Here is a 25,558-nt window from a genome sequence, read left to right as displayed (position 1 = left end):
TGTTACCCTCACATTCATGGTAGTGGTCCCTCAACTTTTGATTTGGGTTGCCAGGTTTGCTCGTCTGTGTCTCAGTGCTTAGTGATACCTTGCAGTTTTTATTGTGTGAGTGTAACAGACGTGGCCACGCTCCGTCACAAGGTATACGGGCCGCTGTTCGCCACTCGCTGGGCTCGAACACGCCACCTCTGACTTGCCAAGCGCAACCACTACCAGCTACGCCAACGAAAAGCTAGCTCTTCGCTGACGCGGGTGGCCTGTTATATACTTGAGGAGTGACTTTCATGGATTCACACCCGTCACATTAGCATAAACGTTACCAGCCTCTCCAACATGGCTCCCAAGCCCCCCTCGGGAGCCGGGCTCGAGGTAAAGGAAGCAGGGGGTGGTGGGCGGCCGATAAGGAGAAGGGGCCGCACCGGAGGTCAGCGCACAGCAGGTGTACAGTCAGATCTCTATTAAGATAAGAGATGGTGGGCAGAGGCGATAAGAGCAGGCAGACAGGACCTGCTGATATCTGCAGTGGGGTAGCAAGAACTAATGCCACGTGCTTGACCAGCAGGGGAGCTACGGTTGGGTGGACTTGTCGTGGATGGTAATGAGGTCGTTCTCAGTCCTTCTGGTTTGTACGTGATAACGGCAGATTAGAGACGTGGAAGTTGCTAAAAGAGCCTCGAACGCTTTTCCTTATGTCTGGGGTGACTCTGGATGAGGAAGAGTGTCACTCTATAGGCATGCTACTAGTCTCACTGATTTTGATATCTTTAGGTTTCCATTTTGGATGATTTTTTGGGGTAGCATTGAGATTTGAGTAGGTTTGTCAATCCAGTTTTCCACTTACGTATATATTTCTTTAACACAAACTATTCACTTAGTCCATTTCTACTGTTCTATTCTGTCATTAGTAATTCGTCATCAACATCATTCACCTCATCATTTGTGTCATCTCAAAAGAAGAAATAAAGACAATAGCAGTCTTCCGGGCCATTCTTTGTGATGAGCCCACTCTGCAGGGGTGCTCCTTCCAGCTGTACCGCCCAGTCTGGGCTCACACAGGGTGGAATGGCTCATTCTACTGCCACAGCGTGGTTCCTCAACCCAAATTCTTCACGCTTCCCTCCATCCATTCCAGAAGGAGGGAGAATCAGTTTGAAACCGTTTTTAGGATTCTGACCGAAAGACTGGTTTCTGGTCTTCTGGTCAATACCCCGGTTGTCAAATATAGCAATGATTTAGCTGTAGTGTTTATTTGAGCCTGTCATGACACTCCGCTCTTCTGTAAGTCTGTGTAAGCCACTGCAAAGCAAGTCTGGTACACACATAAGATCATGCTATCAAGCCAGCATATTGGATTTCTTACATCATGTGTGTAAAAGTTGTGTTTTGATCCATAATGTAAGACTGCATTGGACAGTATAAGGCCTACACTGTAGGCTATTAACATTCACGTTTGTCACTCAGTGCACTAAGGCAAACAAACTTTAAAAACATGAAGTTGCCTGTGGCTCATATTTTACGGTTCCTTTGTTGGCAGTTAAGTGTAACCCTCTACTATGTCAATTTTACAATGTTTTGCTATTTTGGCCATTCATTTGATGTTATAGGAGAAAAGTCAGCTCTCTTGACTGGTATTCATATGATTTTATATCTGGAAAATGCAAAATGTACAAATCTATAACAAATTTTTTTCACGTTTTATGACGAGCCACAACCTCTTCTAATATCCCAAATATCTTCTCTTTAACTTTTTGTCGCACACTGTATGTTATTCCAATTCAGACCACTTTCGGAGGACTGCATGAGAAGCCCCGGCAGTAGCGAATTAGTTCTCCTGCGTCTGATCACTGTGATGATGGCGCATCAACATAGCACGTCCGCGAACTAGCCTATTGCATAGCTCAGTGGGGTTGTAGTGCAGCATTCCTGCGCTAAAACACGTGTGCTTGTCATTTAGTTTAGGGTCAAGGCTCGACGAACTAGTCTAAACTAAATTGCAGCCTCTGTTATTTACACGACTGTATACAGTAGCCCAAGGAAAGATAACAATGATGAGGTAAGAGCTTCCGGTCACCATTTATGAGCAGGGATATAGGCAAAGCAAGAACTGTATTGACATAATAATACCTTTACTCTGTATTTGAGATTAATTTGTCTGTAAATCATGTCTAAAATGCATTGGTTGAATATAAGGGAGGATTACTCATCGATTAAGAAGTATGTAGCGGGCTGCAATGCCTGACTACAGCTAGCCAGAGATGGTTAGCCTAGCTTGCAGCCTTGCTATGCAAGTGTGTAGTAGCTAGCCTAGTACAGTAACTGGCTGGCTAGCTGCTGTAGCTGAATGTCTTTTAATGAATTGGATGTTGCTTATGCAGTAGCACTCAGCCATATCAGAGTATACAAGCTGGTCACAGTGGCTGCAGCATATGATTACCTATCAGTTAGATAGCAACAATGTTCGCGGGTTAGCCCAGGACTCAATACACATGGCTAACAGTGTTTAGCCATTCTAAATCAATTATGTTAGCCAAACTAGGCTAGCTAGAGCTAGGGTTTTCACGCTTGGCCCCTACTAGCTTTTTAGTGTCAGTGACTGTCATCATACTGCAGGATACAGTTTAACATAGTTGGCAGTTTAAAGTTTTTTTTGTTACTCATGTTTAGCAACTGACCTTTGCGTAATGCAACACTCCATTACGGGTTTTTTTCTGCATCGTGAAAGAGGATGTGCAGTAACCTTTTCATGTTATTGGAAAGTCACCAACTCACAGTGGTGCAGTTTCCAAGTGTGCTTGTAAAGTCGGTTATGAAATTATTGGCCTGGAAAATATACCGTGGCTTTGCGATCAACATTTAACATTCCATTTTTGAAACAACTGCATAGACTAAATGTTCAATAAAAAAAACAAAAAATGAAACTACTACTGTTTTCTATATTAGGCGGCAACGTGAAGTCATCTGTATTTTTTTATAACTTCCAATTTGGGTACAAAATATGTACTGTATACTAGAACAGAAACATACTACCTTTTCTTTTTAATTCTGGTCTTCAAGATGAAACACGTAGGCAAAAGCTGCAATTGGGGCTAGATGCTTGTCCTTTTAAATGGTTTTGAGCTTCAAAACAGCACCACTATTCCTGCAGTCTACCAGATATGATAGATAAAAGTTGTTCTCAATATACGATGCATGTCTCCATCCCAGGCGTGACAGGGACAGAGACCGAGACGACTGGCGGAGGGACAGGGACCGCGACCGGGACCGTGACCGCGACAGGAACCCCAGGCCCCACGCAGGGGTGCCCCTCACCCCAGTGGGCAGCGTCCCGCCAAAGCAGACCGCCATGCAGCAGCAGACCAACCCCTTCACCAACCTGCCCCACACGGCCCGCTACTACGACATCCTCAGCAAGCGCCTGCAGCTGCCTGTGTGGGAGTACAAGGAGCGCTTCAACCACATCCTGGCCCACAACCAGAGCTTCGTCCTCGTGGGAGAGACGGGCTCCGGGAAGACAACCCAGGTGAGAAAGGAAGAGAGTCGACGACCTTTCCATGACAACGTCAGTCAAGCCGAGTCATCCGAAGGACCTCAGAGGGGTTTCTAGACATGGTGTGCCTTGACGACTGTGCGCGTGTTTCTCCTTCAGATCCCCCAGTGGTGCGTGGACATGGTACGCTCCACCACAGGGCCCAAGAGGGCTGTGGCCTGCACCCAGCCCAGGAGGGTGGCGGCCATGAGCGTGGCCCAGAGGGTGGCAGACGAGATGGACGTCATGCTGGGCCAGGAGGTGGGCTACTCCATCCGCTTCGAAGACTGCAGCTCAGCCAAGACTATGCTGAAGTAAGGCCCAGACTCTCTTTTCACCAAGTACCCACCCACCCTCCCTCCATCCCTCTACCAACCCCCTTATCCATCCCTCCATCTCTCTACCCAGTCCCACCCCTCCTTCCCCCCACTTCCTGTATCCATTCCCCATCCTGCCCTCCGCCACGTCCTGTCCTCCCCCTCCATAGCCATCTGTGATCAGCGATGCAGCTATGCTTAACACTGCTAACCCTAGGTGTGTTGGAGCAGGGAAACATCTCAAACGTGCAGGACAGGGGTTCCCCCGAGGACAGGGTTAAGAACCACTGGCTGAACCGCTGCATGGCTGTGTTTCCTCCGCCCCCGCCCAGGTACATGACCGACGGCATGCTGCTCCGGCAGGCCATGAACGACCCCCTGCTGGAGCGCTACGGCGTCATCATCCTGGACGAGGCTCACGAGCGCACGCTGGCCACCGACATCCTCATGGGCGTCCTCAAGGAGGTGGCGCGACAGAGGCCTGACCTCAAGGTAACTCCCCCCTCCCTTCTCCTGGATTCCGTGGTACCTCAGGTCTCTCCCAGGCTGCTTGACTGGGCCTACACACAGACACGCACACCCTCCGCCGTGGTGATTACTCCCCCCCCCAGCGACGGTGTTCGTGTCACCCACCTTTCCTCCACCTACTGCTTGACAGTCCGTCCACGACCAACAGCTGTGCGTCCGCTGTGCGGTGCCACTCTTGGCTAAGACACGGCCAGCCCTCTCTGCAGCAGGAGCAGAGCTGGCTCCCTGTGTCAGGCCCGGCTTCAGACAGTCTGCCAGGGATGTGCGTGTGTGTGTGTGTGTGTGTGTGTGTGTGTGTGTGGGTGTGGTGTGGTGGGGTGGGGGGGGGGTTGCGTGGAGGAGCGCGGACGCTTGGACGCTCTCACACTCTGAGTGAGCCTCATAAAGCAGATGGGTAATGACTAGTTGTTGTCAGAAAGGTTATACACGTGTTCAGGGACTGTTAAATGAGGTCTAGGTTACCGGGAACGATCCCCCCCTCTCTCTCTCTTTCCCCATCTGAGTCTCACCCGTGTCCCCTTTTCAAATACGAAGTTTAATTTGCCTTGATTAAGAGCAATTATATTGCGTCATGGTGCGTAAAGCGAAATGCCGCGATGCGAGGCTCTAAAATATTTGAGATTGAAAATGAGGAAGGCGCCTCCCCATCAGAATCCCTAATGTGCTGGATGTAATGGCTTCTAGGTCGAGGGGAGGAGGACATTGTGTGCCTAACTTCAGTAGGGATGAGCGTTACAACCTGCTTGGGTCAGGGACTTTGATTTTAATGTCTTGTGATACAGCTCCCGTCTTGGGTCCTCTCTCTGTGAGCAACTCAGCTCTTTTTTGAGCCACGTTCTCTCCCCGGAACATTCTGTCCTGTGAGGCACCGGTGATATTTCGAACCAGACTTGGCCATAGACAGCTATTTCAATGTGCACTTAACTCCCAAGTGTGAAGAGGGGAACATTAGGCTTTTCTACCTTCCCCTCAGCAACGACTAGACTTTCCTCTTCCCTTCATGGCCTGTTTTCTTATCCGCTATCCTCACCTGACAATCCCGTGCACCTCCCTTTCCTCTTCCTCATCTCCCCCTCTTACCTCATCTTCCCTCCGTCCAGGTCATCGTGATGAGCGCCACGCTGGATGCCGGAAAGTTCCAGGTGTACTTCGACAGCTGCCCCCTGCTGACCATCCCGGGACGCACGCACCCTGTGGAGATCTTCTACACCCCGGAGCCGGAGAGGGACTACCTGGAGGCCGCCATCCGCACCGTCATCCAGATCCACATGTGTGAGGAGGAGGAGGGAGACATGCTGCTCTTCCTCACCGGACAAGAGGTTAGCCCCTCGCCCCACACGCACACGCACGAGCACACCTTCCCCGTAGGTCGTCGCTGACGCCACCCTCAAACACTTGCTCTGGCGGTCGCTGGTTTTCGATGGCTCTTGTCTGGCTGTTTGTTTGGAGGCGTAAATGAGAGGAGCTGCCCCAAATGGTGTTCTCCTCGTGTATCTCTGAAATGAATGAGTGCCTACGTTCTCTTTTTGAGTCGCTGACATCTGCCATCATGAGAAAAAAACTAAACAAAAACACAATCACCCAAACGAGATATGTTTTGCAGCCCTGTTCCTGAATCGGTGGTTCCTCAGTCTGCCGTGCCATCTCTTTTCATCAGCGCACGTTAGATCAACGGCTGCCTCGTTAGCGGAGGAGCGACGCCACGGAAGGCCGCTGTGTTTGAAGTGGTCCGCTTCCACAACCAGTCATTGATTTTTAGACTCGCGGCTCGTCGACGGGGCTTCGCACGGCCTTCCCCTTTTGAACGCAGGGTGAGGGTGTGTGTGTGTGTGTGTGTGTGTGTGTGTGGGGGGTAGACTTGAGCGTAATGCGGTTGACACTGTTTGGCGCTAGATGCCTCTCCGCCACACTATCCCTGCTTGATGATGCCGAACGCTCCGTGCGTCGGGCTGCTCGGGGCGTCGTGGAGCAGAAAGCTCTCCCCTGGCGAGGTCATTAACACCCTCCTAATTGGGTTAAAGTAGTTAATGGGAGTTGGGTCTGGGGTGAGATGAGTGTTCAAAGCTTCGCCGCTGCGCGCCCTCGGGCGCTTCTTAACCTATCTGGTCTCCCCCTAAACTTTGATGTTGACTAATGACCGGCATGCAGATCCGAGGGGAATCCGTGAGGTCTGTTGTTGAGTTTTTCTTTTTTGGTCAGCTGTAGGATCGTTGAGGCGTGGGACGCACCGCATCCTGGAAGGGTGGGGCTGTTCTTACTTTGGGGGAAAAAAATAATAAATGCGATTGACTAAATAAGTGAATAAACAAAGCACAAAGCAAAGTACCACAGTAGAGAAAAGCAGAAGTTAATGACAGCTGGCTTTCCCTGATAAGTCCGACCCGTTAAGCTCCCCCGACAGCGGTTAGCATCCGTCGCGAGGGGTGGCGAGGGGCGCGTGCGCGACGCAGACCCAGGCCAGCGCTCTGTGGCGTCGTGGAGGTGGCCTGGCGCGGGGCCCCTTGCTCCTGGGCTTGTAGCGAGCGCTGGTGGACAGGTGCCCGTGCTTGGCCGGCTGCCCTGCCGCACGCGCCCTCCGCTTCTCCCCACAGCTCGCTCCAGAGCCACCGCCTTGGCAACCTGGTCCCTTTTTTTTTTTTTCAGGACAGCTGCTGACTCCAGAGAGTTGATGGGGGTATTAATACACAGGCTAATTTGATCAATCTATTCATATTTACTCTGTTCCATTCGAACTTGTCAACGTGTTGATTACAAGGCTCGTTGCCATCCGTAGGGGTTGACTTTGAGCAGGGAACATGCTCCGGTGAACCACAGACTGACTTGGCGGATCAATATGACAGATATAGACAGTGTGTGCTGGGTTTCTAACTAGGTTTTGGAGGCCTTACTGGTTGAGGGTAACTAATAAAAAATGGTGCCTAGAAAGCAGCCTGTTTTCCGGATAGTGGCTGTTTGACTCTGGTGCCAGAGTTCCCCTCTGGCAAGCGTTTTGTCCTCGAACATCAAGAATCACAAAACAATTGTGAAAACTAGGATGACATGGCAACAAAACAAGGAGGAAGTTACTTTAATTCCAGAACCTTCACTCCTTTCATCCAATAGTACTAACTAACACCAAAGTATTATTGCGTCAATCTGTCGGTAGTGTGCCTTTCCAACCAAACATCAGGCGCAATACTCTCTTCCACCTGAGGGTGGTGCAACAACATAAGCTGTGAGGCCTCCATGTAGGAGCTGGTGAAACATGGACCATAGATGAGGAAGAGAATGTGATGATGTCGGTTAGGGCCTGTGGTTCAGCATTGACAGCATAGTAATAAGGCTGAGTGTTGAACTGCCTTATAAAAAATTAAATAAAATCTTTAAGTTAGGATGTATGGTTACAGCAACTCTACCTGCAGGTTTAAGTGAGTGTGTGAGGCTTCTTAGGAGCAGTGTTATGGCATTGTGGCATGTTGTTTCATGTCAAGGCTGAGCTACTTGACTGGGATCTCTGGGCCTGCCAACCCACTGGCTCCGGAATGTTCAGCTTCACTAAACTGATCTGCCACAACAACCGCTGGTGATGCACCAGCGCCGTATTGTCATTCTCATCATTCCCCCACAATACTGCACTATGGAATAATGAACTGTGTGTGCGTGTGTTTGCGTGCGTGTGTGTGTGTGTTCAGCGTGTGCGTCTGTGTTTTTTGTCATCGCCGCGTTTGACAACAGAGCCACGGGAAGCTCGCCTGAGCGCACGGCGGTCCAGGTTTCATTTCCTCCATCAGATACAGCGATAGGTAGAACAAGTGTACTGGAGAAGGGAGGACACTATTTCCCCGGTCCCCGTTTCCAGCCCCCCCCCTCGATTCTCGATTCTAACCAGCGCCACCTCGTTTTTTCTAGGAAATCGACGAGGCCTGCAAGAGGATCAAGAGGGAGGTGGAGGAGCTGGGCTCGGACGCGGGCGACATCAAGATCATCCCCCTGTACTCCACGCTGCCCCCCCAGCAGCAGCAGCGGATCTTCGAGTCCGCCCCGCCCAGGAAGCCCGGCGGAGCCATCGGGAGGAAGGTGAGACTGCTGACCTGTGATTGGCCGGCTCCTCGAAGGCAAGGGGTGCCTCCCCCGCGACTCTTATTCAAAGAGGGGAAGTGGGAGGGAGGGTGGGAGTCGAGGGGAGTTTGAAATTGAGGGATGGAAGAAGTGGGGAAACGGAGAGGCTGAGATGCGAGGAGACTCGATGAACGTAGGTGGTGGGAGGATAAGGACGCAGCCGAGAGGGATAGGTAGAATCCAGTCGTCTTTTTTCTCCTCTCTCCTCTCTCCTCTCAGCTTTGGTGCAGAACTGACTCACAACATATGCTGCCATTGTCAGCATGCGATTCCCTGCTCTAAATAAGAACTGGGGTATTACTCACACCCTCCAAGCCTTGAGAAGACAACGGAGCTGCAGTCTATTTCATCTCTCCACTCCTCCACTGGATACGCACACACACACACACACACACACACTCTTTCCCTGAACAGGGAGAGCCTCTCGTCTCCTGCCTGGTGGAAGTTTTCCTCCCCATCGAGGAAGACTTTCAGAACACGTCCGTCTTTTTGTGAGCTCCGCGCGCTCCGACAAAGGCCACGTGGTCGAGCGACAGCTGAGCTGGCCAGAGATCTGACGGGGGGAGGGGAGAAGAGAGGGGGGGGGGGGGAGGATCAGAGCCCATATTTGCCAGTTACATCTGCAAACATGTGGCCCCAACATCTGACAGGTGGTTGATGAATGACTCATCACCGCAGCAGACTCCCCACTCTGGGCTGATTTGGCTGTCAGTGGAGCTGTGAGAGGTTATTGATGACTTATTAGGAACGGTGATGTCTGCGAATGTATAATTTGGATTCCGTTGATGATTCTGGTTGAGTTCCACGGCCGGCCGGGGTAGACAGCCATGGGCGGGGTTACGCAGTTTCGATGCTTTGGACTATCCAGATGAGGAGCTTTTTTCCCCTTCTCCTGGCTGTTTTCATCTGTTCCAGCCTCGTGTATATTTAAACGAGGTCTAACACGCGCCTGGTTTTCATGACTACCTCAGTTCAAACGCCGTCTCCCCAGCTTCTGTGGGTGCCGTTCCAAGGTTTGTGGACGTTTTGAGACGAGCCGTGATTCACACGGATCTGGTGGGGTCGGCCCGGAAGAGCTCCTGGAACGGTATTGCAAAGGAGAGACTCTGTTTCATGCTAAGGGGGATTGGGAGACTAGTAAGAGCCTTGTATATCAACAGCACCGACCTTCTCCCCCCCCCCCCCACATGTTTCTGCCTTTCCTGTCGGCCATTTGCCGACTGGAAAAACTTCACGCCGGTCTGACGTGAAGCTCGGGAAAGAAATCTCCAACGGGACTGGCCAGGGCACCGTGACGTTGGCGTCGGACGCAGCGTCATTCGACCGGGGGTGCGGCCAGATGTCGGGTCGAGGCGGCGGAGAAGCGGCGGGGGGAAACGAAGGCTACCCACATCTGCCGCCGAGCATACTAATGACCGCATTAAACCGCTCTCAATTAACGCTCCACGCTTCCCAGTCATCTCTCCAGTTCTCCACGAAAGCTACTGATCTCCCATTTTTGAACAGTTGAATGATTCAGAGGCAACGCGTCCATTCACTGTATTGACCAACAAAGACTTTAATCCCCCTGTTTCAATAGCACCATTGTCGGCGTCTTTTGACAAACGGCCCCGCGTGTTCAGCTCCGGCGTCAGCGCGACACACCGTGCCCACGAGGAGCGTGCCGCCCTGGGCTGCAGGAGCCGAGAAAGCCTCCCTCTCCGCCGGTCTGGAGGAGGAGAGGAGCTCGTCAGAGAGGAGCGCTCCACAGCGGGGCGAGTGAGAGATGGCCCGTGTCAGCCTCACTGTCTACCCTCCTGCTGCTTAATAACCCAGAAATAACGCCGGGAGATGATGCCCTAATGATATTACTGATGGAGAAAGTCGGGATTGCTCAATAGTGCATCAGACAGGATGGAGCCAGGCTGCACTCTGCGATAGCCCCGGCGTCCGTACGCATTCAGAATCGATGTCGTCGATGAGGTCCTCCCGTAGGATTGTGGGAAGCATGAAGGCTACCTTGACACGGGCCGACCCCTGCCCTGTGGGGAGGAGCGGCCGAACCTCTCCCAGCAGTGTGTCCTGCACCGAATGCTGTTTTTCCACCCTGTGATTTGTATCCACCCACCCACACACACACCCACACGCGCTCCCAGTGCACAGACTTTGAGGCATGCAGGCTCTTTAGAGACGGTCGGTTGCTTTTTGAAAGGTTTGGAATTAGCCTTATTTCGGACCCTCCTTTTGTGGCCCATCTTTCTCCGCCCCCCCCCTCCCCCGGCATGAATACAGAACAAGATGGTCGCTCCCTCTGACGGCTACATTACAGAAAGGGTCAAGGGCTGAAGGGAGAAGAAAACTCTGGCATTAATAACTGAACAGGCTGCCGTTCTCTCGCGGGAGAGAAATCCTCGCTTTAAAGGTGGGATTTGGGGCCCTCCGAGCCTCCCGCTTCAGATAGATTAAGAAGCAGAGCTACGCTAGATGGAAGGCAAGTGTGTCGAGTTGGCTACGGACATATATCTGGAACGACTCACTGAAGTATTCTTATTCAGATGTTTGATATTTAAAACGGTTGATCAGGAGAACGAAAGGAATGGCTCATTGGGTTTTTACTGCTAGCGGACAATAAATGGCTGAGGATTAATCATTCTCCAAACGAAATATTTATGACACGATGATCTTCTTTCCGCAATGGCTCACATCCTGCTAACTATCACAGACGCAGGCTGATCTGCCTTGTGCTGCTCAGGTCAAACTAATGGTTTGTTTATTGTATATGCAGACATTTCGGTGGTGCATTTTTCCACTCCTTCTAAACGCGAGGCCTCTGTTGTGAGCTATGACGTTGTAGTGGCAGTTCCCAGTGCGTTGGGCCATGACCTGTCTCCCTCCGTCTCGAGTACCAGGACTCGCAACAGTCTGGACAGTTTCTCCGGCCAAACGGATCGCACCGTTACACAACAGCAAGAGCCTCCAGCAGACAGAGCGGCCTCTGATCTGCTCCCCCCCCCACCTCCCCCTCACCCCGGGCTTGAGTAAACGCTGACAAGAGACCCACCCAAAGGGTTGACATGACTCATTTGATTTCGGCGCTCCAATTCAGCTGTCATTTCTCATAGGCAGGCTTGCTACAGGGGATCATTGTAATAGAGAAGGATCTGGAACTGAGAGACGCACAACTCCATCGCCTCTCTGCACGGCATCTCTACCAACGCTCCAAAGTCTTATTTTCACCGCCCCCCCCCCCCAACTCCAACCTCTCTTCAGAGTTTTTGTCTGTGCCATAATACATTTGAGAGAGAAATATTGCAGCTGGTTCTGTTGCTTTGATCAGCCAGCGAACCCCCTTGACGTCTGAGGAGCTTCTACTCTTAGCTTTAGTAAGCTCTGTATTACTATGGGCTTCCTTGGGCTCCTTTTTTGGGGAAGAGAAAAAAAACATTGGCCCCTTCCCACAGAATAACGTTTCCAAAAATTAGACTTGGAAATAAATGGGAATCATCGAAAAGGATGTTCCAAACCTCTTCTTTTCATTTGAAGCAGATGAAAACAAACCCCAAAGTGCTCCAGATGTACTTTCAGAGCTCCGCGTGCCGATAGTCGTTTTTTTTTTTTACATAATTGCAGCTATCCACCAAGCTTATTAATTTCAATGCAACTTAGCTCTTATTTCGAGGTGGGTTTTCAAGCACCCCCCTGATTGTCAGTGTGAGTGATTTTAATTTGGTGGGCGCTCGCTCGCTCGCGCTGCCACATGACGCCTGCACCTCGGGGCGTGTGAATCATCCGCCATGTTTGGCTTTGTTTGTCGAATGCGACAGACTCTGTTTCTCACAAGTAAATCGGAATGTTTTTTTCACCCCATTTTCCTTCCCTTCCTTCCTTCCCACCCTCCCCCCCCCCCCTCCTAACTTTCCCTTATCTAAAGCCAACAGCTCCAGTCTTTGTCAAGCTATCATCTGTCGACGGAGACACAGACTCGGGAGGACGACCCTGTATTTCATATGCGGCCCACCCGCGGAAAACCAACTAATACATCAATTAGGTGTTGGCTCTTTGAAGAGTGGCGAGAGAAAGCCTTTGTGCAGAGAGCGCGTGACGTCTCTGCGACAGGAAGCCCGCTGCGAGTAGTCAGAGAGGAACCACTCTCTGAAGAGAGAGGCGGTAATGCGTCGGGAAGTGACACTCAGCGGCGAGGCGTCTCGCCGCGGCTTGCCGGCGCCTCATTGGACCTGATTGCTGCGACTGTTGCGGCACTCCCCTGTTGGGTGGCATTAGTGGCGCGTCTGCGACGTGCCTCGGGAGAGCTCGCCGCTTCGCCTCAGACCCTGCAGCGTCTGGGGAGAAGGGCTTTCACACTTGGCTCTCTCTCTCTCTCCCCCCCCCCCCAGCGCTTTTCCTTCTCGCCCTCTCTTCTTAAGACGGCATTGACGCCACGGCTGCCGTTGTTGCAATGATTATCACATGGCTTGACCAGCCTTTTGGAATAATTAGCCTGCATGTTTGAATTATGGAATCATTGACCCGATACATGCGGGTTGTGAATTCCAGAATCGAGTTCGAGGAATGAAGCGCCGTCCGCCCCCTCCCTCCCTCCACGGAGGCAGCATCTGAACCCAGCTGTTCTCATTTCCTCAGGTTGTGGTGTCGACAAACATCGCCGAGACGTCCCTGACCATCGATGGCGTGGTCTTTGTCATTGATCCTGGATTTGCCAAGCAAAAGGTTAGTCGCCTCCCCCCAGTCCCCACCAGCCGCCCCTCCCCCCCCCCCCCCCAGCCTAATCTGCCCTGATCATCTGCTTCTGTGGCCTGAAAATCCCCTGATAAACAGAGGGCCGTGCGCCTGACAGCAGCAGAGATGGAGAAGCCCGTTATTTATTCCTCTGACATTTCTCCAGCCCCGGGCCAAGTCATACATGTGGCTCTATCTGAGATGATGTATGTGCCTAGTGTGTGAGTGTGAGTGTGTGTGTGTGCGTGTGCGCTCGTTCGCTCTCCTGCCCCTGTGTGTACACGTGTCAATGTTGGATTGTATATTTTTGGGTGGATATGGGGGCAGAAACCCATTTTAATAGGATATACGTCGGAGTAGTCTCCGTCCCCTCCTGCATGTCAAACCTTTCCCTCCACCCCCTCCCCCCCCCCCCCCCCAGGTGTACAACCCACGGATCCGAGTGGAGTCACTCCTGGTGACGGCCGTCAGTAAGGCCTCCGCCCAGCAGAGGGCAGGGCGGGCCGGCCGGACACGGCCAGGGAAGTGCTTCCGCCTCTACACAGAGAAGGCCTACAAGACCGAGATGCAGGTTGGTGACACAGCCGTTTTTATGTTGTTGTTGCAAGAGTCGTCCTCAGAGAATGCCTGATTTGATCATTGCTGGCTACGTTCAGTCTATGTACCGTGTTACCTCATACTTAGTAAAGTTGACTCTGGGCAGCTCCCCCAAGGTAGTCATCTCTGGTTGGGGAGTTTTCCTCTTTGAAATCTCTCAGTCCTTGGTCTGCCGTCTTCTCTGAATCTGAAAGCAAGCTTCTTTTTTTTAATAAACTACGCCAGCGACAACCCCCTGTGACGAATGAACACGAGGAGGCCGAGTCCTCCACTTTAACAGGGCCCTTCTCCCGCGTCACGCCATCGGGGAAAGGGGAACTTAATGGTCCTTCAAACGGCGGCCAGCTTTCCGTTCCCTTCGTCATACAAGCGCACGTTGGGAGCAATAATCGGCACCCTGACTAATTCATTGTGATTGCTTTTCCTGGTTTCCCCTGCCTCCTGTGTGGGACAGGACAACACGTACCCTGAGATCCTGAGGTCCAACCTGGGCTCGGTGGTGCTGCAGCTGAAGAAGCTGGGCATCGATGACCTGGTGCATTTTGACTTCATGGACCCACCTGGTGAGCACACTTTCTTTTAGCGACAAAGGTCTTTCCCGTGGCGAGGCATGACTGAGGCTTGATCATCCACGATGAAGTCTTGATTACATATTGTGTGTTACTGTATTAGCTCTTAGATTGTTCCAAAAACCAGCAGTGAAGTCTTGATTTTTCCCTCCCACAGTTTAAAGTTTAAAGAAAAATCCGATGGTATCTTCAACGACAACGGAAATGCTAGTGAGAAAAACACACTTTGTATCGCGTGACTCCTGTTTCGACTTTTTGTGTAACCGCTACTTGTTGGGACCAGTTTGTGCCCATCCTCTGTGGGAGGATGTACTGTGGTGTTCCAAGTCCTGGGGAGTAGATTGCAGTCGGTCAGTCAATGGGTATTTGGGCTGCAGTTTCACAAGCAAGCACTCCCTATTCCCTGTTGATGCGCACTGGCCTGGACCACAGCCAAAAACACGAGTGCCTTGTCTCACACCAATGTCACGCTCAAGAGACACCGAACCGTTGCACTTCCCAGCGTCCCTGCCCAGTTCTGCATTTGTTCCTGCTTTCCTCAAAAGGACACCCTCATCTCCATTCACAGCCCCAACCCCCCCCACACACACGCACACTCTCTCTTACCCCCTCCTCCATACACACACTCTCCTCCTCCTCTCTCTTAACCCTCCCCCCCCTCCACACACCCTCCTCCTCTCACTGTAATACAGTTTTCATCTCACCTCCAAGATTAAACCCATCTCTCCCCATCCGCCACGGCAAACGCCATTTTGTGAGTGAAATTGGTTACATCAATAGTCCCGGTATCACCTCGGCTATCGCCTTCTCTTTATATTCTGTCAGTTAAACGTGACCAACCTCTTATTCCTCAAGACCTTGCCGGTTCTCTCCCGCTGCTGTATGTCTTTGGACGCACTGGGGGAGCCCCCTACTCGACCCTGGTTGACCACTCGAGCCCCATCGGATTTAGTCTAACTGGGAATGGGGAACGAAAATGATGACATCATTCATATGCTCTGAAACATCCTTCTGGAAGACGTGAAAGTGGACCTTAACCAGAACCATGTTCTAGCTCCTTATTGGCCCGGTGACAAGCCCCTGTAGCACATGGTAGAGCTGGGACTGTGGCCCACCGCGTGGACGCCTGGAGTTCCTTCTCTGTAGGTGACTCTTGACTGGAGCGGGTCATGTTCGCTAAAGCATTCAGCCTGGGTCACGCTCATATCTGGCTTGCTGTGGAGCTGGTGAATACACACTTTGCACATGACGATGAGATCACTTCAATGTTGGCTCTTTGTAAGGTGTAGAAAGATTGGAGAGCTTTAGCTCGACGTTCAGGATCCGAATGTATTATCGTTTTGCCCGTCGTAACTGCTGGTCCATTTTTGTCTACGCGTTTCCCTCTACGCGTTTCCCTCCAATGCTCAGTAAGAGCAGAAGCGGTGTTGTGAACTGCTCTTCCATCAAAACGCAACAAGAACCCCCTAGACAGTCAGTAGCCATTTACAGCTAAGAGCAGACGAGGAGGGATTCATTTGCCCGGTGACATTTGCAGAGTCGTACATTTCAAAGCCAATCGGCGTTTATTTACCTTTAGCCTTTAGTCCCATTGATTTGGCCCTTTGTTAATATATCGGCTTCTCATGCGGAGGCGCTATGTGGTGCTGTTTTGATGAGGTGTGTTGTGTATAGATTGCATTTTCCCAACACTGGTTCATCATGGTAGGAGAACATAAAATCGTATTTTCAACGCGTCCATTGCCACTGTAAGCAATGCAGTTAGCTCTCACTTGATGTAAAAGTAGTTTGATGGCCCAAATCAATATTTGTTCATCAGAAGAAAGTACCTCCCTGCATTTTGAAATGGGATTTTTCACTTAAACTCTTTTGTAGAAATGAAAACGAACGCGATCCTCAGCTGAAGAGGGAGCTAATTTTCAGTTAACATGCAACTAGTCATCAGGCTTCAGTTCGCCTGAGCCAAAGGTCAATAATTGCATCTAGAGGAGAATTTCTTTCTTCTTTTTTTTCAACCACGGCTAAAGCCCCGTGTTGATGCATTAAGTGAAGGGTTCCCCTGTAATTGCATTAGAGTTGTTTTGAATCGCTAGAGCGGAGAATGAAAAATGCCCCCCCCCCCCCCACATCAGTGTTACTAAGTTCTGTCCGGGGTAACTGGCCATCAACCCCTAACCCCCCCTGTCCTCCCCCACCCCAGCCCCAGAGACCCTGATGCGAGCGCTGGAGCTGCTTAACTACCTGGCGGCTCTGAACGACGACGGCGACCTGACCGAGCTGGGCTCCATGATGGCCGAGTTCCCCCTGGACCCCCAGCTGGCCAAGATGGTGATCGCCAGCTGCGAGTTCAACTGCTCCAACGAGATCCTGTCCATCACCGCCATGCTGTCAGGTAACACCCAGACCAGGAGGCAGGGCCTCTCAAACCGCTCCCTCAGGTCATCAGCACCCAGCGCCACGTCTCCCAAACAAAAACAACATCTTTTATACATGCCTTGCTAAATAATCCAATGTGACTCCTTTATTTAAATGTTTTTTTTGCATTATTCTAAAAAAAAAAAAAAATGGAGGCCGTGGAGTACTGGAGCTCTGTTGATTAACGGATGGTCTTCATCTCTAATGGTGTTGGTGGAAGAAGCCTTCGCGCTGGACAACCGTGACAGTCAGGTTGGGGTAGAACTGACATCCAGCAGTTACCTCAACCAACGTCTCGATGATGTAACACACAATCATAATGGATGCCCAGTAACATTAGAATTTGTGTTTGACGGTTAGTCAGGCGGGGCCTTGCCCATGGTGACGTAGAGGAGAGAGAGAGAGAGAGAGAGATGGGGAGGGAGGGTCTAGTGCTGTCGGTTGATATTTGTCAAGCAGTGGAAAAAGTGTGTCTCCACTAAACAAATCGGTTGATATTGTGAGCAGCCCCAATGTGCTGCGGCAGTAATTGCACTTTAGGCTTGCCAAAGCAGAATGCTGCTCATTGAGATGAATCAGATGCCTCAGTAGGGGAGGGGGGTGGGGGGTCGGTTTGGGATGTGGGGATGGGGGGTGGGGGGGTGGGTTGAATGTAACTAGCTGGTGGGACACGGTGTGCATTAATAACAAGTGTGTTGGGGAATACACTTTCTGCTGAGTTCATTACAGAGTCAGCAACACAAAAAAGAAAAACGCACGCCGTCTCAAGCAACCAAGCGTGGGGCTCGATAAACACTCAACCCTTGTCCGTTAAGCCCACAATCAAGCGTGTTTTGACGCTGGGCGGCTGGAAGCGAGGTGTGGGCGGGCGGGCGGGGGGGGGGGGGGGGGGGAGGGGAATGTTTGATGGAAGTCTTTTGATGAAAGTGCTTTCCACACAGATGCTGGATTGCACTCGGGTGCCTATTGACAGGCTTAGACACTCGTTCTTTGGTCTCTCTCTTCACCGCCTGTTAAAAAGCTTTTCAGCGAGACACAGGATAGCCTAATAGACACCCGTATTTGCTGCACAGAGACAGTGTTTTGTCTGAAAGGTCTCAAAGCTCCCTGCTTCCTTCTGTCCTCCTGTCTAACTTCCTGGCAGCAATCTGGTCATACCGGCTCAAGTGAGTTGACTTCAGCTTGCTCCCCCAGCCAAGCTGCCAGACCCAATGCTGGAGAAAGCCACTCGTCTCTCCTCCTTGCCCCCCCCCCCCCCCCGCACTTCCGTAGCCCTCCTCCACCAACACACACCCTGGCCCCCTCTCTGTGTTCAGGCCTCTCTGACCTGGGGGGCCTTGTAGCTCTGTGTGGTACAGCTGGACTCATCCCTGTGGGTGGCTGCGTTGGGGCCCACACCAACCCTGTTTAGTCCCACAGTGCTTCGTCCGCCCCACGGAGGCTAGGAAGGCGGCCGACGAGTCCAAGATGAAGTTTGCCCACGTCGACGGGGACCACCTGACCCTCCTCAACGTCTACCACGCCTTCAAACAGAGTACGCATCCCCTCCCTCCCCCCCCCTCTTTCCCCTACTGCTTCATCTCCAGATAGCAGTCCCTAGCTGGCCTGTGATGCATGTTACAGACCAGCTTCCATAGGTCCCGGAAATCCACGCCAATTCTGTCATGTTTCTTCATAGTGTACCGTGTCTTTAGCTTTGTTTATTCTTTCCTGCTGACGTTGATGCCAGAACCCCTAACCTCCATCTTCCCCGCCCCCCCAGACCAAGAGTCCACTCAGTGGTGCTTCGACAACTTCGTCAACTACCGCTCTCTGATGTCGGCCGACAACGTGCGCCAGCAGCTGTCCCGCATCATGGAGCGCTTCGACCTGCCTCGCCGCAGCACCGACTTCACCAACAGAGACTACTACGTCAACATCCGCCGGGCTCTCACCACAGGGTTCTTCATGCAGGTTAGCCCCCCCCCCCCATCTCCCCCCCCCCCCCCTCGCCTCCACTCCCCAAACTGATACTGAGTAACTGGTCATTATTTTTATTCGCTCAGTGAGTTTCAATTCTTCTTCATTTAGAGGTTCTCTTAAAACGTGCATGCCGTCACATAGAAAATGAACAAAACACACACACACATCAACGGTAGAATATCTACATAATGGATAGCCTCATTTTAGAGTCACAATCTCGTAAAACACACAACAAGAAATCAAGTCAATATATTTATTTATTTCTTTTGCCCGCTCGGGGGAAAATAAATGGCATTTTGCGCGAGTCCATTTCCGAGGGGGGTTACCTGAAACAAGCAACCTGACAAGTTGAATTAGGGCGTTAATATGTAAATATTTGTCAACATTAACCTTTTTCACAGAGAAATAATGTGGGTCTCATGTTCCACTTCTGCGGTGGTTTAAGCTTGTGTCTTTATTTGGCTAAGCCTTTATTGAGACTGATTGCCCTGGTTAATCACCACAGCCGTGACACGCATATCTAAATAGGAACACAAGTGAAGAAGCTGTACCTTCCTCTCAACTTTAATGTTTCTAGCAGTTTCCAACTCATTAGGACTAGGCCAGCAGTCCTCGCTCTGAAGACCCATTGTTATGTCGTCCAAAGCCTTCTGTCTTTTGTGGGCTACATCTGATCAGATGGGTTTTTCTTGTCTTGGGGTTTATTCCCCACATTTACGTTTTTAATAATAAATGAGATTTTCTTACAGTCTACTGTGCTGCTGTGTTGTCGGGGCGAGGGTTAGGTAATGTGGGAGGTGCTTTGTGAAGCTAGATGAATCGCAGGTGTACCTCTGTCGGCTCTGTCAGCTTTCTGTGTGTGTGTGTGTGTGTGTGTGTGTGTGTGTGTGGAGCAGGTGGCCCATCTGGAGCGTACCGGACACTACCTGACTGTGAAGGACAACCAGGTGGTCCAGCTGCATCCCTCCACCGTGCTGGACCACAAGCCTGAGTGGGTGCTCTACAACGAGTTTGTGCTCACCACCAAGAACTACACCCGCACCTGCACCAGCATCAACCCAGAGTGGTAAACTGTCCCCATCATCTGCCGTCCGCCTCGTGGGGGGGGGGGGGGGGGGGGGGGGGGGGGGTCTTATGGCATCTGATCAGTGTCAGTGCCAAACATGGGTGAATGTGAAAAAGAAATCTTTTTTTGGGGACGAACATGCACACACACTTGACTGTGTCCCAGCGTAACCTAACCCGGTGTGTTGTGTTGTGGCAGGCTGTTGAAGATCGCCCCCCAGTACTACAACCTGGGGAACTTCCCTCAGTGTGAATCCAGAAGGCAGCTGGAGCGCATCGCGGCCAAACTCTCAAGCAAGGAACCCTCTCAGTACTGATCGGACACTCGTTGGAACAATGTCATCCTTATTATTTATACAAAGTGGATCGGGCCTCTTTTCAACAATCGTTTGAAATGTGTATTTTTGTGTCGTTGTCCATATTATATCATACTTTAGTTTGTTTTGTATTCATGTTTTGAATCACCTGTCATTTTTTTAAACAAATAGTTGCGTCTAATGCTTAACAAGTTGGAATGGGGGGGGGAAATGATCGCCTTGTCAATTGACCATGGAAAGCATGACCATGATACATCTGAATGTCAGCATTACTGTCATGACTTGGGAATTCTTTCAGATGAACTTACTGTAGATGGACACAGCCTGTGTAGATTTAGTAAACCAAGAAATTGGCTTGTGGAGTGAAGTCTAACTTCTGAGGGTGTGTGCGTGGAGGGGGGGGGGGGGGGGGGGGGGGGGGGGGGGGTCCTGGATTGTTTAAGATTTGTTGTTGTGTTTATGGTTTATGGTAGAGAGAGGTTGGTTTATCAAGGAACCAACTGTAGGGAAAAGCATTGTAACAGTGTCCTGGTTTGGTTTCCTGGAAGCACAGTGGAATTACCTGAATAAAGGGTCTGACTTTCATATAAAGAACTTGTTCATGTTCACTACATGGATCCATGTGATCCACATGAAACAAAACAATCACTTTAACTCGGTGAAATACCTTGTATAACTAATATCTTTTGTATTTATTTAGTGTGCTGCAAAGGTTATTTGGAGAAGGTACTGGTTAATCTGCGTGGTCTGTCCGGTAGAAGTGAACCCCAGCAAGCTATAGACACCAGACTACACATCTGTTTCAACTCTGCCCATGTACATGTTGTCCTGGGGCTGAAAGTGGAAGCACCCTGTTGATAACAAATCTTAAAACAATGCCCCTAAGTGAATCGTTCAGTTTACTAACCAGTTAGGTGCCACCGTGTCCTTCAAAAGTTCCTCAAGTTTGGTAACTTTGTCCACAATATGAAACTTGACTCTACAGATATCAGATTGTATAACTAGGCAGTGCTCTAAAAGTTGGATGAACCCTGGAGGAAGTTTCTAGAAGAGCTCCCCCACTCATTCCATGGGTCAGCAGCCCAAATCAGTCCGGCTCTGTGAAGCGGAGCGTGGAGCAAAGGGAGTTTGGACCGTAGGACCCCTGAGGACAGCCGTCAAAGAGGAGGTCCCCCTGGGGCAGGTCGGCCCGGGTCCCCAGCTACGGCATCCCAACTGGGGGAGCATGCAGGGTTCTTGCAGCCCTGCAGGCTCCCTGGGGGCTTATTGTGGTGGCTGATTCCCAGCATGTGTCCATGATTGGGTTGGCTGGGGTTTGGCGACTTCTCTAAAATCTGTTATTCAGTGTTAAAACCCACTGACAGTTATAGGAAGTGTGGTTGTTCACAATCCCTCAGCGGATTCTGTTTTAAAATAGTCTGTAGCTGGAGGCAGTATTTCTAAGATGTAATGCTTTTTTTCTAACGGTGCTTCATGTTAGCTGGGTGAATTATTTTGCATTATCTCCCTAGTGACATTGTTACTGTTCAGGTACAAAGCTTCTCACAATTATTTGAATTTACACAAAACAGCTTCTCCTGTAATGTGTAAATCTCTAGAACTGAAACAGTTGCATGAGCTATATATAGTGAATGTTTATGTAACCATGGGAACAACATAGTTTATCATGGTGCCTCGGGAGGGTTCTATTCTTCTGCTGTATAGTTTGGAGGTGGTGGAGGGTTCCAGAATACACTGAGACACACGGGAAAGAAGCGACAAATTCAAAAGCGCCCCGAGTCAGCATGTGCCCCCTCATCGCAAATTTTCAAAGGCACATCACTACGAGAGGTGGGGCAGTTAAAGTGTTTTTAGAGTCAGAAGTACGAAGGAGAGAAAGAGAGGAGGGGAAAGCTGCTGGCAGTAGTATTACAGGATCATATGAAATCTAGGCTACAGCTCATTCACTATGCAGAGACATGAGGGTATCCTTGTTGTGAACTGCTTGGATTGTTGGGGAGCCATTTTTACTGCAGAAGCCTTTCCATGGCATATACAGTGCCCTCCAAAAGTATTGGAACAGTGAGGCCAATTCCTTTATTTTTGCTGTAGACTGAAAACATTTGGGCTTGACATCAAACGATGAACGTGAAACCAGAGATCAACGTTTCAGCTTTTATTTCCAGGTATTTACATCAGGATCTGATGCACAAATTAGAAAATATCACCTTTTTGTTCGAACCCACCCATTTGTCACGTGAGCAAAAGTATTGGAACATATGACTGACAGGTGTGTTTTGTTGCCCAGGTGTGTCCTATTACATACATTATTCAATCAATAAATACCACTGAATGTCTACACTCAGGTTCAGATTGGGTAAGATAGGTTTTGTCTATGCAGACTGTATTCAGAGGTGAAAACAACATGAAAACCGGAGCGCTGTCTTTGGGTGAAAAACAAGCAATTGTGAGTCTTAGAGAAGATGGAAAATCAATCAGAGCCATTGCAGAAACATTGGCCATAGCCAGTACAACCATTTGGAATGTCCTGAAGAAGAAGAAAACTACTGGTGTACTAAGTAACAGACGTCGAACAGGTAGACCAAGGAAAACATCAGCAGTTGATGACAGAAACATTGTGAGAGCTGTAAAGAAAGACCCTAAAACAACTGTTAGTGAGATCAGCAACAACCTCCAGATGGCAGGAGTGAAGGTATCACTATCTACTGTTCGCAGAAGACTTCATGAACAAAAGTACAAGGGCTACACCAGAAGATGCAAACCACTCATTAGCAAGAAGAATAGGAAGGCCAGGCTGGAATTTGCCAAAAAGTACAGAGATGAACCTCAAAAATTCTGGGACAAAGTTTTATGGACTGATGAGACAAAGATTAACTTTTACCAAAGTGATGGAAAGGCTAAAGTTTGGAGAAAGAAAGGAACTGCTCATGATCCCCAACACACAAGCTCATCTGTGAAACACGGTGGAGGTAATGTCATGGCTTGGGCTTGCATGGCTTCTTCTAGGACGGGCTCATTAATCTTCATTGAGGATGTAACACATGATGGCAGCAGCAAAATGAACTCGGAAGTCTACAGAAACATTTTGTCTGCCAATTTAAGGAAAGATGCAACCAAACTGATTGGCAGAGCCTTCATCATGCAGCAAGATAACGACCCAAAACACACTGCCAAAACAACAAAGGAGTTCATCAGGGGCAAGAAATGGAAGGTATTAGACTGGCCAAGTCAATCTCCAGACTTAAACCCTATAGAGCATGCATTTTACCTGCTTAAGAGGAGACTGAAGGGAGGAACCCCACAAAACAAACAACAACTGAAAGAGGCTGCAGTGAAAGCCTGGGAAAGCATCAAAAAGGAAGAATGCAAAAGTTTGGTGACGTCAATGGGTCACAGACTTGCTGCAGTTATTGAAAGCAAAGGATTTGCAACTAAATATTAAGTCTTATTCACTTAAATATGTTTTAAGTATATCTGTTCCAATACTTTTGCTCACATGACAAATGGGTGGATTCAAACAAAATGTGATATTTTCTTAGTTGTGCATCAGATCCTGATGTAAATACCTGGAAATAAAAGCTGAAACGTTGATCTCTGGTCTCACGTTCATTATTTGATGTCAAGCCCAAATGTTTTCAGTCTACAGCAAAAATAAAGGAATTCGCCTCACTGTTCCAATACTTTTGGAGGGCACTGTAAATCTAAATGTATCCATGAAATTGTGAGAGAATAGCATTCATAACTGAAGCCAATAGAAATCCCATTAGGTTGAGCTGATCAGGAAATTATATGGAATTGATCCTAGGGTAAGGGCATTTTTCATGCTCAATATTTCCCATTGATCCACTCCACGTAATTACAAAAGAAAATCTGTATTTTTTAAAGTTACATTTTATTAGCAAGTGGATAATGGCACACAGTAAAAGCATGACATGTTTACCCATATTTATGTTTTGTTTAGCCCAATCCTCAAAGTAGACTCAGTTTCCCACAAGGTCCTGTGCTGTTACTGAAAGGCAAAAGAATAGTGATATGGCCATGGATGTCATTTGTCAATGAATCTTCTTCCAGTTGAAGTGAAGGCTGCTTTATTTTGAGGCAGGTATGCAGAAAGCCTCCTGTGGGGTTGAGATGAGATCAGGATGGTGAAGAGGGCTCGATGGGCCAGGTCATCACTGACATAACCTCCATCAGGGGAACAATCAGGAGCCATTCCCCATTTTTGCTGATCTAACCATCTTTTCTTAGTTAACGACAATACTTTATTTTGATCATAAATCATGGAAACCACAGTATTTCGGGCAAACAACAGGCCTGAGGGCTGTACCAGGAACCGACACGAGTGTGAATTGGCAGTTTGAATCGTAAACGGCTCTTATTTTCAAGACACCTGCGGCGAGCAGGAAGTAGGCTTCCTTTTCCCGACGGTGGGATGGGAAGTTCATTGCTGAACGCCTCAGCGTTTCGTAGACCCTTCTACGCAGGAAGCCCCTGACCATCCTGCACCAGCCCTCCCCGATCGCAACCCAGACAGGTGTCTTATCTTCACGCAGCACAAGCGCAGCCAATCTCGCAGGAAGATGGTGCCTGGAATGTGACAAATCCATCTGTCCTGGTTTGAATTTGTATGCTAATTTGAAGTAATAGCCCCTCTGGTGACAGTGCAATGGAACAATTCAATCACACCATCTCTGACAGTTGCTAGCCAATCTTTTCTGTGATATGGTATATGCATGAACCACAGGGTTATGTTTGATGGACGGACCATAGGGGGTGGTGATTTGAAGACTGCATGTCTAAAATAGTCAGCCAGAATTAATCCCGCCCCCCCCTCTACAACTGAAAGCAAGAATCTGTACAGGAACAAGCAAAACATGCACACATGCGGAAAAAAAACGATGTTTGCTTCAATTTAACTTTGTCCACACACTGTGATTGATAGGTGAGGCCCCTGACCTGCCACCTCGAGCAATTGTGTCATCTCATTTGTGTGTGTATGCATTATGGAAATGTACCCACAATGAAAAAATCAACCACGTAATTGTTACGTTGTCACTTGGAATAATCTGCCTGTCGATTTGATTCCCTGGACAGCTTTGATTTGTTTTACTCAAGGAGACCAGGGGAAATCGTATGAGATCACAGACAGCTGCTGCCGGGGGGGGGGCGGGTGCTGGAGCGTTGGGGGCCAGAGGTGGGGGAACATGTCGTAGGACCAGGAGGAGGAATTCTCCCATTTATTTCTCTAAATATGGCTTGTGACACTTGTGATGTGTCCTTTTGCTGTTGGCCTTCCTCTGGTGCTGTGCAAATGCATGGTGTTTCACAATCTTTAATTTAATCTACAGTGGAGGACAGATTATATAGTTGATAAGGAGGGAGAGATAAGAGATGGAGCCTTCTCTGTGCGTCATGACCTCCCTGTTTCTGTGTCCGGGCCCCCAGATC

The 25,558-nt window shown here is 49.7% G+C and overlaps 1 protein-coding gene across 2 annotated transcripts; it reads left to right on the top strand.

The window, feature by feature from the left end:
• The first annotated feature begins 1,778 nt into the window (after nucleotides 1-1,778).
• On the top strand, nucleotides 1,779-20,701 carry LOC124464438 (pre-mRNA-splicing factor ATP-dependent RNA helicase DHX15-like). Of its 2 annotated transcripts, none has more exons than XM_047016302.1 (14): nucleotides 1,779-2,053; nucleotides 3,205-3,520; nucleotides 3,647-3,840; nucleotides 4,176-4,335; nucleotides 5,472-5,690; nucleotides 8,260-8,427; nucleotides 13,090-13,176; nucleotides 13,607-13,756; nucleotides 14,237-14,345; nucleotides 16,552-16,743; nucleotides 18,178-18,300; nucleotides 18,529-18,719; nucleotides 19,625-19,794; nucleotides 19,993-20,701. In XM_047016302.1, the coding sequence occupies exons 1-14, from the start codon at nucleotides 2,046-2,048 to the stop codon at nucleotides 20,108-20,110; spliced, it is 2,205 nt and encodes a 734-aa protein (XP_046872258.1). In that variant the 5' UTR covers nucleotides 1,779-2,045; the 3' UTR covers nucleotides 20,111-20,701. The 2 variants fall into 2 exon arrangements, with proteins under 2 accessions (XP_046872258.1, XP_046872259.1); XM_047016303.1 differs by lacking the exon at nucleotides 1,779-2,053 and adding an exon at nucleotides 2,073-2,214.
• The last annotated feature ends 4,857 nt before the right edge of the window (nucleotides 20,702-25,558 follow it).

This window comes from Hypomesus transpacificus, unplaced genomic scaffold (assembly GCF_021917145.1).
Source record: "Hypomesus transpacificus isolate Combined female unplaced genomic scaffold, fHypTra1 scaffold_338, whole genome shotgun sequence".
In the NCBI taxonomy this organism is placed as follows: Eukaryota; Metazoa; Chordata; class Actinopteri; order Osmeriformes; family Osmeridae; genus Hypomesus; species Hypomesus transpacificus.
The sequence above is the reverse complement of the archived record's forward strand: the minus strand, read 5'-3'. Positions and strand labels throughout refer to the sequence as shown.

Coding starts and splice junctions, on each gene's coding strand:
- LOC124464438 (XM_047016303.1), top strand. CDS start 2,162: ATGTCTAAAATGCATTGGTTGAATATAAGGGAGGATTACTCATCGATT. Junction 8,428..13,089: donor GCGGAGCCATCGGGAGGAAG/GTGAGACTGCTG, acceptor TCATTTCCTCAG/GTTGTGGTGTCGACAAACAT. Junction 13,177..13,606: donor CTGGATTTGCCAAGCAAAAG/GTTAGTCGCCTC, acceptor CCCCCCCCCCAG/GTGTACAACCCACGGATCCG.